General features: G+C 39.8%; 1 protein-coding gene across 1 annotated transcript in view; it reads left to right on the plus strand.

Moving 5' to 3' along the window:
* TXNRD3 (thioredoxin reductase 3) overlaps positions 1-17,335 on the plus strand; it is a 67,148-nt gene that overhangs the window by 25,625 nt on the left and 24,188 nt on the right. The window contains exons 7-12 of the mRNA XM_047849823.1: positions 3,956-4,098; positions 6,078-6,193; positions 7,199-7,424; positions 8,856-8,948; positions 15,682-15,758; positions 16,812-16,968. Coding sequence (XP_047705779.1) covers positions 3,956-4,098; positions 6,078-6,193; positions 7,199-7,424; positions 8,856-8,948; positions 15,682-15,758; positions 16,812-16,968 — 812 coding nt within the window. The remainder of the gene's footprint in view (positions 1-3,955; positions 4,099-6,077; positions 6,194-7,198; positions 7,425-8,855; positions 8,949-15,681; positions 15,759-16,811; positions 16,969-17,335) is intronic.

Below are 17,335 nucleotides of genomic sequence, written 5' to 3' on the forward strand. Positions count from 1 at the left end.
TATCAGAGAAAACATTGCCTGAGGACAATTCATTCTCTAAGAGACCGCAGATTCACATGTAAATTTCCTCAACTCTTCAAGGAACATTTTTTCTGTATTCAGACTATTCTTGAGCTTAGGGAAAAATAGAAGGGCTCACTTTTTTTTTTTTGAAACTGACATAACAGTGATACAAAAAGATAGTGTAAAAATAGAAAGCTATAGGCCACAGAGGTACCAAATTTTTAGAAAAAACATTAGCAAATCCTCTCCAGCAGTGACTAAAGGGATACACTGTGACTTCTGAGGGTTCGTTCTGTAGACACAAGAGTGAGTCATTAGAAAACCATAGTAGGGATGCTAAAACCCACATGATGACCTGGATTCCAGCTCTGTTATGGCCTAAAATAAATAAATAAATAAATGCCTGTCATTAAACTGAGCAAAGAAATGGACACTTCCTTTACATGATGAAGAAAAGTCAGATGTAAATATTTGACGGAGGGGCACCTGGGTGGCTAAGTTGGTTAAGCATCCGACTCTTGATTTTGGCTCAGGTCATGATCTCAAAGTTCATGGGATCGAGCCTCACTTCAGTCTCTGCACTGACAGTGCAGCACGGAGCCTGCTTGGGTTTCTCTCTCTCTGTCTCAAAATAAATAAATTAAAAAATTAAAATAAATATTTGGTGGAGAAGAGCTTGAGGCATTTACATTAAAGTCAATAATTAGGGCAGCCCACTTCCACTACTAATATCTGCATTGTTCTGGGGCTTCTGGCCAGTGCACAAAAAGGAAGAACAGGAAAGAAAAAGTACATACTTGAGAAAGAGGAAGAAAAAGAGAGTGTAAACCTGTCATGTATGTATATCCGCAGTTATATACACGATCGTATACGAGATACCTAGAATATGTGAGAGATCGAACTAAAAAATGTTAGAACTAATAAGAGTTGTATGGAACTGTTGAATCACTAAATTGTACACATGAAACTAATATTACACTGTAGGTTAACTAACTAGAATTTAAATTAAACTTAAAAAAAACGGAATACCATATCAGAATTTCTCAGACTTGAAACATGGGACTGGTAGGAGCTACAAGTGTAATATTAGAGGACTTTGAGTTCATAATATTTTGTAATCGTGTTTCCTTTTAAACAAAAATCTACCACATGTGAAAAAAAAGAGTTCACTCAGTGGCTTATAAGGTATATGTGCAAAAATCAATAGATTCATCACATCAACAATAAGAAATTAAATATTTAATGAAAATTGCAACAAAATAATAGAATAAGTTGGGATAAATTTACTAGGAATGGACAAAATAGATAAGGAAAGTATAAAAGTATAACAAAAAATATACTGAGAATTTTAGATGGGATGTCTCAATATTGTAAAGCCGTTATCTCAAAATTATAAATGTCTCAACAAATTATTTTTTTTTTGGAACTTGACAGATTAGTCTAAAGTTTGTATTGAAAGTGAATGTGTGAGGATAGCTGCGCAGCCTTTGAAAAGTGTGGAGAGTAATTTTTCCCATCAATAGTTAAAATGGTGATACTATTACAAAGCTAAACAGGTGGATAAAACAGTAGAGCAGGTGGTTCCAAAGTGCCAGTCCCTGGATTTGCCACATCAGAATCTCGTGGGGGAGCTTGTCTTGGCTCCATAGGTTTGTGGCAGGTCCAAGAATTTTTATGTTTCAGCCTGATTTCCCAGGGGATCCTGGACTGAGAAGGTCCTTGGGGTAAGGCGTTCTTGAAGGGTTACAAGCATAACTTTTCCAGCTTAGAGGGGAGGAGGGATCTTAGGATATGAGGACATGTGCCACTGTGGAGAGGCTCATCACTGCTGGGTCATTACCTTCTGGGCTCAGGGTGTGGGGGTCGGGTAACTTAGCGACCACAGTGACCCTCTGGATTGCAAGATCTTAGGAGACTTTGCTGCATATTGACATCCTAGAGGGAAAGATATGATATCCAGGCCATGAACTCACTGGGTACATTCCTGATGAGTACTGAGGCCTTTCTTGAGAGTGTTGGGTAGGGTGAGTCACCAGACGGGACCTGAGGATGAACCCAGCGGACTGGGTTTGCCTTCAGGAATCTCTTCCAGTTTGATGGGAGCCCCGGGCTGGCCTCTGTGTATTATAAGCATGGTGCTGCACGGAGACTGGTTTCTCCTTTGGGAACCAGCATCAGCAGACGAGGTGGATGAACACCAAGAAATAAATCCCGTCTAGAAGATCCAGGATGACGAGAAATTCCGATTCCAACAGCTCCTGCTCCACGTCCAATAGGAAATGAGCAAACGTTGTGATACACATGGTGGGCAGCGGTGAGCACTAACCACACCGATTATAAAGCAGCGTAGGGTCTTGGCTCTCATAAAACCACCTCCAGGTGAACTGAAAGGAAGGGGCCCAGGCTGGGCTGGTCAGGATGATGTGTGGTGCTCGCTGACCTGAGACCCGCTTCTCTTCACATCCGGGGTGCCGTGTGCACCAGGCCTCCTGGAGTGCAAGAGTGGCCGTGGGGTGCTCCTGAATGATAATCTTCCTGCCTTGTGATGTTTTGGACTGGTTTCCCCATTCTCCTCTCCATGGATGTTTTTCTTCTTTTCAGACGTTTTGCTTATGTTTTGTAATATTAAAGAGAAAAAAGTATAAACTGTAACTGGCCTGAAAAAGATTGAAGTCTTGTGTTCCCTTCTTTTCTTTTTTTTTATAATTTTTTTTAATGTTTATTTATTATTGAGAGAGAGAGAGTGTGAGCAGGGGAGGGGGCAGAGAGAGGGGGAGACACAGAATCTGAAACAGGCTCCAGGCTCTGAGCTGTCAGCACAGAGCCCGATGCGGGGCTCGAACTCACGAACCACGAGATCATGACCTGAGCCGAAGTCGGACACTTAACCAACTGAGCCACCTAGGCATCCCTTGCGTTTACTTCTTGATTTTTTTAAAATAATTTATTTAGTTTTTAATTTACATCCAAGTTAGCATCTAGTGCAACAATGATTTCAGGAGTAGATTCCTTAATGCCCCTGACCCATTTAGCCCATACCCCCTCCAGTAACCCTGTTTGTTCTCCATATTTAAAAGTCTCTTATGTTTTGTCCCCCTCCCTGTTTTTATATTATTTTTGCTTCCCTTCCCTTATGTTCATCTGTTTTGTATGTATATACACCACGTCTTCTTTATTCATCCGTTGATGGACACTTGGGCTCTTTCCATACTCTGGCCATTGTTGATAGTGCTTCTATAAACACTGGGCTGCATGTGTCCCTTCGAAACAGCACACCTGCATCCCGTGGATAAATGCCTAGTCGTGCAATTGCTGGGTCGTAGGGTAGTTCTATTTTTCGTTTTTTGAGGAACCTCCATACTGTTTTCCAGAGTGACCGCACCAGTTTGCATTCTCATACTTCTTGATTCTTAAAGCAGTACACAGTATGGCTTCCATGTTGTTGTATATGATTGAGCATTAAAAATAAAATCCAAAACAAATAAATAAATAAAATAAAATAACATAAAATCCACTTTATATATATACAATGGAGTATTACTTGGCAATCAAAAAGAATGAAATCTTGCCATTTGCGACTATGTGGATGGAACTGGAGGGTATTATGCTGAGTGAAATTAGTCAGAGAAAGACAAATATCATATGACTTCACTCATAGGAGGGCTTTAAGACACAGAACAGATGAGCACAAGGGATGGGAAGCAAAAATAATATAAAAACAGGAGGGAGGGGGACAAAACATAAGAGATTCTTAAATATGGAGAACAGACAGAGGGTTGCTGGAGGGGTTGTGGGAGGGGGGGATGGGCTAAATGGGGAAGGGGCATTAAGGAATCTACTCCTGAAATCATTGGTGCACTATATGCTAACTAACTTGAATGTAAATTGAAAAAATAAATAAAAATAAAAATAGAATCCATTTTATGCCTTCACTCTGATTATTTATTTTCAGTGAAACACAACTGGGAGACCTTGACAGAAGCAATTCAGAACCACATCAGCTCTCTAAACTGGGGCCACAGGTTGTCCTTGAGGGAAAAGTCTGTGGACTATGTCAATTCCTATGGAGAATTTGTTGAACATCATAGAATAAAGGTACTGTTTGTTCATTGCTTTTCTTTACTGTTGCTGGAACTTGCCTTGATCTAAAAACTCCACGTTGCATGTTAAGGGCTGTCGCTGATGTATGCACACACACGGCCTTGAGTGCACTCGCTTCTTCCCCAGTGTCGTTGATTCCACACGCCCTGCCGAATTGAAGGAATTGCCTTTCGAGAGAGCCCTTAATTTGAGGTTATTATTTGCCTTTTGATTTTATTACTATCTTAAAAGAAAACGTTTAGACTAGGTAGTTCAAAGTTTAAAAGACTAAAACTAAAAATTTTAGCAACGTAATTCTTTTTTACAATGAAACCTTGGGTGGGGGGGATGGGAAAAATGGAATAAGTAAGTCACAGGGATAAAAGGTACAGCCTGGAGAACAGAATAGAATAGTGTGGTGTTGTATGGGGACCGATGGCAGCGACACTGGTGATGAGCACAGTGTAACCCATGGACTTGTGGAATTGCTGTGTTGTACACCCAAAACTAATGTGACATTGTGTGTCAATGGTACTTCAGTAAAAATATAATGATTAAAAAAGTAAGAATAAAATGAAACCTTAACCAGGACTCCAATATATTATTCATAAAAGCATTAATAAAAGTAGCACGAAAATGAGCATATTTTATAATTTTGTAATGTTTACGTATCGTAAGATCGGCACGTAAGGAAAATGAGATCATTTTGATGAACACAAAAATTTTAAATTGGAGTTATAAAAGACCATATAACCCTCAACACCTAGTTTTCTTTTGAACTCTGCTTTCATAGCCCAGTGTGCAGTGTTCTTGGCGGGATCTGAGGTTATTTTGTAGTCCTTCATTATCTCTGGAAAGGTATGAGGCGGTCCACTCAAAGCCGCCCCTTTTGAACCCACACGCTGTCCAATTTGAATTCCGTCAGTCACATGAAACATAACAGAAATATGGGTCAGGTAGTTTGATTTCTCAGATTGTGACATGCCCAGCACATTTGGTTGAATAGAAGCCTGTCGTTCACAACCGTAGCTGCCTCTTGCATGCTTCCTCATTTACTGATAATCGGTGTCTGCTCAGTTAATTTCAGGTTTCTGTCCCTCCACCCCCACAGCCTGCGCTTGTCTGTCTCTTTCCGGACCCACCTGAGCAGGTGGCTGTCTCCAGGCGGCCTGGCCTCCATCCCACTATTTAAACCACCTTCTTGTTTAAACACCTTCATTGGTTTTTGAATTTTTTTGATGAAAATGTATTTATGAATTATGTAATTGAAAATATGCCAACAATGAATAACCTTTGCTGGTTCCCCAAAGCCGAAATCTTTAAATATATATATATTTAATGTCTATTCATTTTTGAGAGATAGGGCTCGAACAGGGGAGGGGCGGAGAGAGGGGGAGACACAGAATCCGAAGCAGGCTCCAGGCTTTGAGTTGTTAGCACAGAGCCCGACGCAGGGCTGGAACCCACGAACCGTGAGATCATGACCTGAGATGAAGTCTGACACTCAACCAAGTGAGCCACCCAGGCACCCCCATAGCCAAAATCTTTAGAATGGCATATAAATGTGTGCACATTTGGCACTAATCTATTTCCCTTCGCTGTGACACAAACCCGCCTTTCCTGCCACTTTCTGGCCACTTGCTGTTTCCCAAACACCAGCCGCTTTCAGGCCTGTGGGCTTTTTATATGCCCTGTTCTCTCTGTGGATTTCCATTCTTCCCAGATCATTTCACTTTCTTGTCTCCACTTGAAATATCACCACCTTTGAAGCGTCCTTGGCTGGCTTTGCAGCCTACTTCCACTGGGCTCTTCTGGTTGATGTTTTGTAAAGACTTCTTTTTTCTATGTTGGTGTTCATCGCCCTGCATTATTAGTTTCACACGTCCGCTCCTGTTGGGTGGGAAGGTCTGTAAGGGTCGTAACTGGTTGTCCAGAGTGTCTCATACTCTACAGTGTGTGTGGAAAAAGGTGAAATTTACTTTCCTCTCTTCCAGGCAACCAATAGAAAAGGACAGGAAACTTCCTACACGGCTGCAAAATTTGTCATAGCAACAGGCGAAAGGCCACGGTATTTAGGAATCCAAGGAGATAAAGAGTACTGCATTACTAGGTAAGATTAAATAGGCAGTTGTAACTGGAAGTTGCGTTACGTTTATGTTTCCAATTTGCTTAGTCTCTGATATCGTTTCACAGAAGATTTGAATTGATGACACATAAAAAGTATAACACAAGAAGCTAAGTAGTTAACATCACGAAGCCAAGAGAAAATAATGCTAGGTGAATAATAAGTCCAAACTGTGGGACAAATACAGGCTGTATGATTCTAGGTGATTGCTCATCGAGGTCTGGGAATTTCGTGGAGGCCGAAGCAAGGAAGGGAATGCAAATAGCTTTAGGGTTTAGTGTCTATATGATAATGAACCAGTGGATCAGGAGAAGCGTGACTGTTCTTAATACTGAGATTTCACAGTAACTATCCCTGGATGGTCATAAAGAGGACATTGTATAACACATTATGATACAATGACTTTCAAACTTTTTTGAGCAGATGCACATTAAGAAATGCATTTTTCGTTGTACTGTTCAGATTTACACACACACACACACACACACACACACACACACACACTCAAACCATGTTTCTTATCACGTATAATGTCTAATGTTTTCTATTCTGTTTCATTTTTAAAATACCTTCACTTGTGATCCACTAATTTGATTTTGAAAGAACTACTGTGGACACTATTATAAACTCCAAAAGGCTGATTCTGTTCATGTTTCTTCCTTCAAACACCACGCTGCAATGCAGCCAGACCTCTACACATCGAAACCTAAATAATTCGTTTCATTTACAAAAATGTTTTTTTTAGATTTATTTATTTTTGAGAGACAGAGCGCAAGTGGGGGAGGGGCAGAGAGAGACGGGGACACAGAATCCGAAGCAGGCTCCAGGCTCCGAGCTGTCAGCACAGAGCCTGATGCGAGGCTCGAACCCACGAACCATGAGATCACGACCTGAGCTGTAGTCGGACGCCCAACCGACTGAGCCACCCAGGTGCCCCTATAATTCGTTTCATTTTTATTGCCTGGGCGTCCTCTTGTTTTTATTTTTCAGTGACGACCTTTTTTCTCTACCTTATTGCCCTGGCAAAACATTAGTAGTGGGCGCGTCTTATGTTGCTCTGGAATGTGCAGGAGTTCTTACTGGACTTGGCTTAGATGTTACGGTTATGGTGCGCTCAGTCCTTCTTCGGGGCTTTGATCAAGAAATGGCAGAGAGAGTGGGCTCCTACATGGAACAACATGGTGTTAAGTTCTTACGAAAATTCATACCTGTGATGGTAAGTCTGAAAGGCATTCGGAAATTCCTTTTATTTTTAGTTTTTTACTCTCTCTTCAGTTATTTTATTCTACCGGTCCTTAATTCATTTCATGAAATAAACTAGTCTGTACTCAGTAAGACACCTTAAAGTTAGTGTTCCCACCTCCTGGTCTACAGAACTGACCTCCACGTGTCCCACAGTCCTCGCCCCCATACAGGAAGGTGTCCTTGTTCCTCTCAGGCCCTTGCGTATTTTCTCACCTTCTCTCACTTTCCCCAGGGATGCCCCATCTTCAGTTAGCTGTCCCCCCCGCTACCCCCTGCGTTTCCCACCAGTGTCTCTGCTCTTTAAACAAATGAGCCTTCCCTGCTCCTCTCTGCTCTTCTGGCTGGGTCCCCATGTTTCTTTTCCTGTTTATAAGGAGACTTCTGGTTTCTTGCCTCCATTTTCCAGTTCAGCCAACTCTCAGCTGCTTCTACCCTTGCTAACGGCTTTGAAATTGCGTGTTGGGGTCTGTGGCACACTCCATGCCGTCAAAGCCAATGGTCACATCTCTGTCCTTATGTGATAGGCTTCTGGGTAGCATTTGTGAAATTGACATGCCTTCTGTTTGAAATATTCTCCTTTTTCTTTTTAAATTTTTTTTAACATTTATTCATTTTTGAGAGACAGAGAAAGCATGAGTTGGGGAGGAGCAGAGAGAAGGGGAGACACAGCATCTGAAGCAGGCTCCAGGCTCTGAGCTGTCAGCACAGAGCCTGACACGGGGCTCGAACCCACAAACCGCGAGATCATGACCTGAGCCAAAGTCAGATGCTTAACCGACTGGGCCACCCAGGTCCCCAAAACATTCTCCTTTCTTGACCTTTCTGGTCCCACAACCTGGGGTTCCGCATCTCCTTGGCCTGTAAATGTCAGAGCACCTGCTCCCTCTTCTCTTCTCTGCTCTTACCTGGGCGGTCCTCATTAGCTCCGTACTTTATTGTCTCGATGGTATAATGGCTCTCAGATTTATATATCCTGCTCAGGGCTCTCTCCTGAACTCCACACCCATTTATCCATTTGGCTGTGGGATATCTCTGCTTGAATTCCTCATAAGCATTTCAAATTTATTAAGACAAAAATGGAATTCTTGATTTTCTTCCTAAATGTATTCCCCAGCTCATCTTTCGGGCCTATCTCAGTAGTCAGTAAGTGGCGCTATAGTCTATGCGATTTATTAAGCCAACACCTACAAAGCATCCCTCACTCCTTTTATGTTACCACCAACTAGTCCATTAATGTAGTCTTACCTCCAAACTGTATTTTGTGACAGTCCTTTCTTTCTCTGTCTTTACCTGGTCCAAAAACCTAAACGCACACACGCATACACACACGTGTGTGCACCCTATGACCCATTTATTTTCTGTCACGTTTACACAGAATCATTACGTGTTTTATCCTTACAAGGTTCAACAGTTGGAGAAAGGGTCACCTGGAAAGCTGAAAGTAGTGGCTAAATCCACCGAAGGGCCAGAAACTATTGAAGGAGTATATAATACAGTAAGTTTTTATTTTATAAGCATTAAGTGGGTGAACACGCTCATAAATTAGCACAGGTGAAGTGTATGGGAAAATTCTACCAGTTTAACTTTTTTTTCTTTTGGTTCTCTCTCAGACTATAATAAGTACAGCAGGTAGTTGAGCTGTTGACGTTTGGTAGTTTTCACTGTGCATGAAAAATACCCTAAGAAAACATATAAGTAGGTGTAATTATGCATAGAACAAAATCTGGAAGCAGGTATACCTGACTTACTTCTGGGGCATTAGATATCTTCTACATTTGGGCATTTGAATAGTTTCAATAAAAATTCAATATATATCTCATCACTTCTCGGCCTTTTGGCTAAGGTCAAGTGTAAAAATTGAATATATCTTACAATCAGAAACAGCAATAAAGATCTTGTTGTTTTGAAAAACAAACAATATAAAATCTGCAAACAGTGTGAATAGTCCATGGACTATACTGGGTGGCAACAGTTCTAATTTAAACTGATGATATTTGGATGTCAACATTTCTTTTACATACTATAGTTTAGAGTTTTAACTTAAATGATATGTTTATGTTTTATATACTGATATAGTCATGATTATTTTGAGCTAAAAATGTAAACAATATGGGGAGAATCAACAAAGTCAAAAAATAAGTAAGAAAATAAACAAATCAACCCCAGTTAAGATTTCTGTTAGAGTTGCATTGGATATATAAATCAATCAGTAATTTTTTTGCAATATTCAGTCCTCTGATCCATGAATATATCTGCTTTTTTTTAAATTAAAAACCACTTTTAATGTTTATTTTTGAGAGAGAGAGAGAGAGAGAAAGCGAGCAAAAGCAGGGGAGGGGCCGAGATAGAGGGAGACACAGAATCTGAAGCGGGCTCCAGACTCCTAGCTGTCAGCACAGAGCCCGACACGAGGCTCGAACTCAGGAACTGTGAAATCATGACCTGAGCCAAAGTCGGATGTTTAACCGACTGAGCCACCTAAACGCCCCTATATCTGCTCTTTTCCTTTTTATTTCTTGTTTTGCATAAGTGCCCTAGCAAGGACCTCCAAGAAATGACAAGTGGCATTCTTGTCTTGTTGTCAGTATTGAAAGTTTTCAGTGTTTCATCATTAAAGACTAATGTTTTCTGCAGGATTTTGTTAGATATTATTAATTAAGTGAAAGAACTTCTTTTTCTTGTTTGCCAAGGGTTGTTTGGTTATTTCTTTTTTGTTTTTTAAAAATCATGAGTGGATGTTTGGTTGTAACACTTTCTTTTGTAGCTATGGATCAAAACTTTTTTTCTTTAATCTGTTTATGTGTTGAATTACATCAGTTTTCTAACATTCAGTCAACTCTGTATTCCTGGTATAAACCCAGCTTGGAAATGGTTCTTTTTGTATATTGTTAGATTTGGTTATTTAGAATTTTTACATTTATACTCATGAATCATATTGGCTTATACTTTTCCTTTCATATATTGAGCTTTTCAGATTTGGGTAGCAAGGTTATTCTGGCTCATGAAAACAGTTTGGAGTATATTACCTCTTTCTCTATTCTCTGGAAGCATTTTTATAATATTAGAATTGGTTCTTCGTCTGATAGAATTCACTGATGTAACCATCTGGGCCTAGAATTTTCTGTAAAAATTTTTTTAAATGTTTATTTATTTTTGAGAAAGAGACAGAGCGTGAATTGGGGAAGGGCAGAGAGAGGGAGACACAGAATCCGAAGCAGGCTCCAGGCTCTGAGGTGTCAGCACAGAGCCCGATATGGTGCTCGAACTCATGAACTGTGAGATCATGACCTGAGCCGAAGTTGGGCGCTTAACCAACTGAGCCACCTAGGCACCCCAAAGCCTAGAATTTTCTATACATATATGTATTTGACCAGTGATTCCATTTCTTTAACAGTCATACAGCTTTTTCGGCCTTCTATTTTTTTAAAAATTTTTAAATTTTATATATTTATTTATTTTTAAATTTTACATCCAAATTAGTTAGCATATAGTGCAACAATGATTTCAGGAGCAGATTCCTTTGTGCTCCTTACCCATTTAGCCCATCCGCCCTCCGACACCCCCTCCTGTAACCCTCTGTTTCTTCTCCATATTTATGAGTCTCTTATGTTTTGTACTCCTCCCTGTTTTTATATTATTTTTGTTTCCCTTCCCTTAAGTTCATCTGTTTTGTCTCTTAAAGTCCTCATCTGAGTGAAGTCATATGGTATTTGTCTTTCTCTGACTGACTAATTTCACTTAGCATAATACCCTCCAGTTGCGTCCATGTAGTTGCAAGTGGCAAAATTTCATTCTTTTTGATTGCTGAGTAATACTTCATTGTATATATATACCACATCTTCTTTATCCATTCATCCATCGATGGACATTTGGGCTCTTTCCATACTTTGGCTATTGTTGATAGTGCTGCTCTAAACATGGGGGTGCATGTGTCCCTTCGAAACAGCACACCTGTATCCCTTGGATAAATACCTAGTGCCATTTCTGGGTCGTAGAGTAGTTCTATTTTTAGTTTTTTGAGGAACCTCCATACTGTTTTCCAGAGGGGCTGCACCAGCTTGCATTCCCGCCAACAATGCAAAAGAGATTCTCTTTCTCCACATCTCGCCAACATCTGTTGTTGCCTGAGTTGTTAATGTTAGCTATTCTGACAGGAGTGAGGTGGTATCTCATTGTGGTTTTGATTTGTATTTCCCTGATGATGAGTGAAGTTGAGCATTTTTTCATGTGTTGGCCATCTGGATGTCTTCTTTGGAGAAGTGTCTATTCATGTCTTTTGCTCATTTCTTTACTGGACTACTTGTTTTTTGGGTGTTGAGTTGGATAAGTTCTTTATAGATTTTGGATACTGACCCTTTATCTGATATGTCATTTGCAAATATGTTCTCCCATTCTGTCGGTGGCCTTCTCGTTTTGCTGATTGTTTCCTTCGCTGTGCAGAAGCTTTTGATTTTGATGAGGTCCCAGTGGTTCATTTTTGCTTTTGTTTCCCTTGCCTTCTGACACTTGTTGAGCAAGAAGTTACTGTGGCCAAGATCAAAGAGATTTTTGCCTGCTTGTTTCTCTAGGATTTTGATGGCTTCCTATCTTATGTTTAGGTCTTTCATCCATTTTGAGTTTAGTTTTGTGTCTGGTGTAAGAAAGTGGTCCAGGTTCATTTTTCTGCATGTTGCTGTCCAGTTTTCCCAGCACTGCTTGTTAAAGAGACTGTTTTTATTCCATTGGATATTCTTTCCTGCTTTGTCAAAGATTAGTTGGCCATACGTTTGTGGGTCCATTTCTGGGTTCTCTATTCTGTTCCATTGATCTGAGCATCTGTTCTTGTGCCACATTTTTTTCTTGAGTTACTTTAGATTAGTTCTGTTTTTCTAGGAATTAGTTCATTTCCTCTGAGTTATCGAATATATTGGTATAAAGTTATTCACAGTATCTAAATTTGTAAATTTTTACTTTGTAATAAGGTGTAATTTACATGTGGTGAAGTGCCCATATCTTAGATGTACAGTTCAGTCAATTTTGACAAATGCACATGTTCGTCTAATCCATACTCATTTGAAGGTCACAGACTATTTGTGTGAGTTTAGAGAGCTCTCCAGTGTCCCTTCCCACTCCCTGACCCAAACAACCCTGTTCTGATTCTGTCACCGTAGACTAGTTTTGCCTAGCCTAGATGTCACAGAAATGGGACTATACGGTATGTACTCCTCATATTCATCCATGTTGTTTCTTCTCATCGTATGATTATGTGAATATAAAATTATGGGTGTGCCAGTTTGTTCATTTTCCTGTGGATGGACACCTAGGCTGCTTGCAGTTTGGGGTATTGGGGTAAAACTGCTGTGAAGATTTCTTGTGTAAGCTCTTGTGGACATATATCGTCATTATGTCCACGGGTCATTTACCTGTCATATCTCGCGGGTAAATACCTACGAGTGTAATTAATCGGCCACGGGATAGTTTCTATGTTTAACTTTTTGAGAAACTGCCAAACAGCTTCTAAATGAATGAATCACTTTATATCTCCACCAGCTATGTGTGTGAGTCTCGGTTGTCTCATGTCCTCAATGTTCGGGCTTTTTCGTTTTAGCCATTCTGGTGCGTGTGTGGTGGTGTCTTCTCATGGTTCTAATTTGCGTCTTCCTGGTGACTAATGATGTTGAGCAACTTTTCATATGCCCACGGGCCATTTATATTTTTTCCATTATGAAGTATCTGCTCAAGTCTTTGGTCCATTTTAAAAAAAAAAAATTTTAATGTTTATGTTTGAGAGAGAGGGAGACACAGAATCCGAAGCAGGCTCCAGGCTCTGAGCTGTCGGCACAGAGCCCGACGTGGGGCTCAAACCCACAAACTGTGAGATCATGACCTGAGCTGAAGTCGATGCCTAACTGACTGAACCACCCAGGCACCCCAAGTCTTTGGTCTATTTTGTTGTTGTTGTTGTTGTTACTTGAATTTTTATTCTTGAATTGAAGGGGTTTTGTATGTATCTTGGATACACTCAGTTTTCAGGTAGATGTATTATGAATATTTTCTTCCCGTCTGTGACTTTCCTATTTATTTTTTTACAGTATCTTTTGATGAGCAGTAGTTTTAAAGTTTTTATGGAGTCCAGTTCATCAGTGTTTTGCTTTATGGTTAATGCCTTCTGTGTGCTCTCGGAAATCCCTAAAGGTCATGAAACGATTCTCCTACATTTTCTTCTTGCAGCTTTGTAGTTTTCTCTTTTATGTTCAAGTCTGTAATACACCTTGAATTTTTGTTTATAGCATGAAGTGGGAATATGGGTTCTTTTTCTTCTATATGGGTTTCCAGTACCATTTGTTGAGAAGACTTCCCTTTTTCCCCTGAGTTGCTCTGGTGCCTTTATTGAAATCATCTGACCATTTAACTGTGGATCTGTTTCTGCACCCTTCATCCCATTGATCATTTGTCTGCTTTCACCACATTGTTTTGAGTATTGAAGCTTTATAACAAATTTTAGAACAGGTAGAGTAAGTCCTCCATCTTTGTTTAGGTCCTTTACAGTTCTGTATCACTTTTAAAAACAGCTTGTCAATTTCTACCAGAAAAAAATCCTGCTGGGACTTTGATTGGGATTATATTGATTTTATAGATCAGTTTGGAATAACTGAGCATCTTAACAGTATTGAGTTTTCCAGTGCGTGAACTTCATAGGTCTTTCCATTTATTTATGTACTCTGTAGTTTCTCTTGGCAATATTTTATTATTTTGCTCTAGAGGTCTTTTATGTAGTTTGCTAAATTTATCCCTAAAGATTTCACGTTTTTAAGCTTTTATAAAATGGTATTTAAAATTTTTTAATTCATAGCATTTAGTTGGTAGCATATACAAATGCGAGTGATTTTTGCACGTTGGCCTTATTATAGATTCTTGGGCTTAATGTCCACATATAAAGCCAGTTTTGTTCTTCTTTTCAATCTACTTGCTTTTTCTTTTTCTTGCCTTGTTGCACTTGCTAAGTCCTGCAGGACAACGTTGAATAGAAACTGAGGGTAAACATCTTTATCTTGCTACAAGGTGAAGCATTCAGTCTTTCATCATTGCTAGGATGTAAGCTGTGGATTTTATTTTATTTTTTTACCAATGCCTTCTTTCAGGTCGGGGAAGTTTTCTTTTATTTTTAATCTTCTGAGGATTAAATTGAAATCCTCAAAAGGTGTTAAATTTTGTCAAATTCCTTTCCCATATGTATTGGTTAATGATTAAATTATTTTCTCCATTAATTGGCTAATATGATTAATACCATTGATTTTTGCATGTTGAACCAAATTTTCTTTTGGGGGACAAACTCCACTTGGTCATGATCAATTATCCTTTTTCTATATCGCTGTATTTTATTTGTTGACATTTTTTTTAGGATTCTGCATCTATGTTCGTATCAGCTTATAATTTTCTTTTAATATCCTTGTTTGATTTCTGTATCAGTTGTTTATGCTGGTCTCATAAAAAGGAGTTAGGAAGTGTTCCCTCTTCTTTTTTTTGGGAAAAGTTTGTATATTTAGTATTATTTTTTACTGAAGTTTTGAGAGACCTTACCAGTGAAGTCCTTTGGGTCTTGAGTTAATTTATGGGAAGTTTACAAATGGTGGATCCAGTTTCTCTAACGAGTATAGGGTGTGTTCATCTGCTAGGGTTGCCATAAGATAACATGGCAAGGGGAATTGAGTTTCTTAACATCTCTGGAGGCTGTGAGTCAGATCAAGGGGTCAGCAGGTTTGGTTTCTTCTGAGGCCTCTCTCCGTGGCCTGCAGATGGCACCTTCTCCCTGTGTCCTCAGGTGGTTGCCCCATAGTCTGTGTCTTCTGTCTCCCAATCCCGTGTTTTTATAAGGACACCAGTCATATTGGATTAGGGCCCCCCCGCCCAACGGCCTCATTTTGCCTTAATTCTTTAATCACCCTTTCTTCAAACACATTATATTCTGAGGCACTGGAGGTTAAGACAAAACACGTGAATTTGTGGGGGGCGGGGGCGGGGACATAAGTTAGCACATAACGTAGAGTTACTTAGATTTGCATGTGTGTGAGTTGGTTGAACAGTATTTCAAGGAATCTATTTCATCTAAACTGAGGAAATGATTTTGGCACAGCGTGTTCATAACATTCTACTATCCTTTTAATGTCTGAAAGATCTCTAGTGATGTTCCAAACCTCTCTCATTCCTGATATTGACAATTTGTGGTTTTGATCTGGCTCTAAATATAGGTTTTGTTAGCAATTGGTCGTGACTCTTGTACAAGGAAAATGGGCTTGGATAAGATTGGTGTCAAAATCAACAAGAAGTGAGTACACATGGGATCATTGCACTGTGGCTGCACAAAGCAAAATGTTTCTACAGACCACCTCTTGGAAATTCCCATTTAGTTATTAAGATGCAAAGTGTTAATGCTTTAAGTTTATTTCACAGTAAGTATTGTGCAAGTATTTGTTTGTTTACCATTTTATTTATTTTTTTAATTTACATCCAAGTTAGTTAGCATTTAGTGCCACAATGATTTCAGGAGTAGATTCCTTAATGCCCCTTATCCATTTAGCCCATCCCCCCTCCCACAACCCCTCCAGTAACCCTGTTTGTTCTCCATATTTAAGAGTCTCTGATGTTTTGTCCCGCTCCCCGTTTTTATATTACTTTTGCTCCCCTTGCCTTATGTTCATCTTAAAGCCCTCATGTGAGTGAAGTCATATGATACTTGTCTTTCTCTGACTAATTTCACTTAGCATAATACCTTCTAGTTCCATCCATGTAGTTACAAATGGCAAGATTTAATTCTTTTTGTTTGCCGGGTAATACTCCATTGAACATATATACACCACATTTTCTTTATCCATTCATCCATCGATGGACATTTGGGCTCTTTCCATATTTTGGCTATTGTTGATAGTGTCCAGCTCTTTATTAGTATCAGTTTTTTTCATTAATCAGTAATTCTTTATTGTGTGTCTTAAAGAGCTGATACATTAAACAGTGATCTTAAAAAATAAATTGTGGAAATGTATTCATCCACTGTTTGATTTAGAGTGAATTTTTATGTCGTTGGTCAAGCAAGGAGAAAAACTTCAAAGCTCTAAGTGGGACTTGGGGGAAATCTGGAGATATCCTTGGCATCTAGAAAATGAGCGTGGTTTCACCAACCCAAAAGGTGGCTTTTTTGGAGCTGCAGAAACCCCTATGATTTTAGCCATTGGTGTTATAGACATTGATGCCTGAGGTGCATCACTTCTTGGAGGCAGGTCTTTACGTGTTTAGTCATTTTCTCTTGGAAGAGTTAGTGGTAGTCACGCAGCAGTACGGAGTGAGCCATAATGTATTTTGTTTCCTTCCCAAAATCTGCAAGGACTGGCAAAATTCCAGTAAACGATGTGGAACAGACCAATGTGCCCTACGTGTACGCTGTTGGGGATATTCTGGAGGGTAAACTTGAGCTCACACCCGTTGCCATACAGGCAGGCAAGCTGCTGGCTCGAAGACTTTTTGGGGGCTGTTTGGAAAAGGTGAGTTTCCTGCTGTCGTTTTTGAGATGATATCTAAATCAAAATCGCGATTAAAAGAATCAACACTTGTGTGCTTGTTTTGCAAGTAAAGGGTTCCTCACAGATAAATTAGTATTTACTAATGATTTTCAACAAATACTGTGTGAGTGCCTGCCATGTGCAAGATGGCAAGATGTGCAAGATGCTGGGTGATATACAAAGGATTGGCATGGATCCAGTGCCAAAGGGCTTCCCAGGTGGGTGGGGGATTATGAGTAAGGTAAGACAAGGGGCAGTTAGTTGTGACTCATTGGACTGATAAAGGTGTCCCAGGTGGATGGCTGCTGGCCCTGACTTCAGTGCCTGCTGGTGTGTGAACCTGGTCAGG

Source organism: Prionailurus viverrinus, chromosome A2 (genome assembly GCF_022837055.1).
Source record: "Prionailurus viverrinus isolate Anna chromosome A2, UM_Priviv_1.0, whole genome shotgun sequence".
Classification (NCBI taxonomy): Eukaryota; Metazoa; Chordata; class Mammalia; order Carnivora; family Felidae; genus Prionailurus; species Prionailurus viverrinus.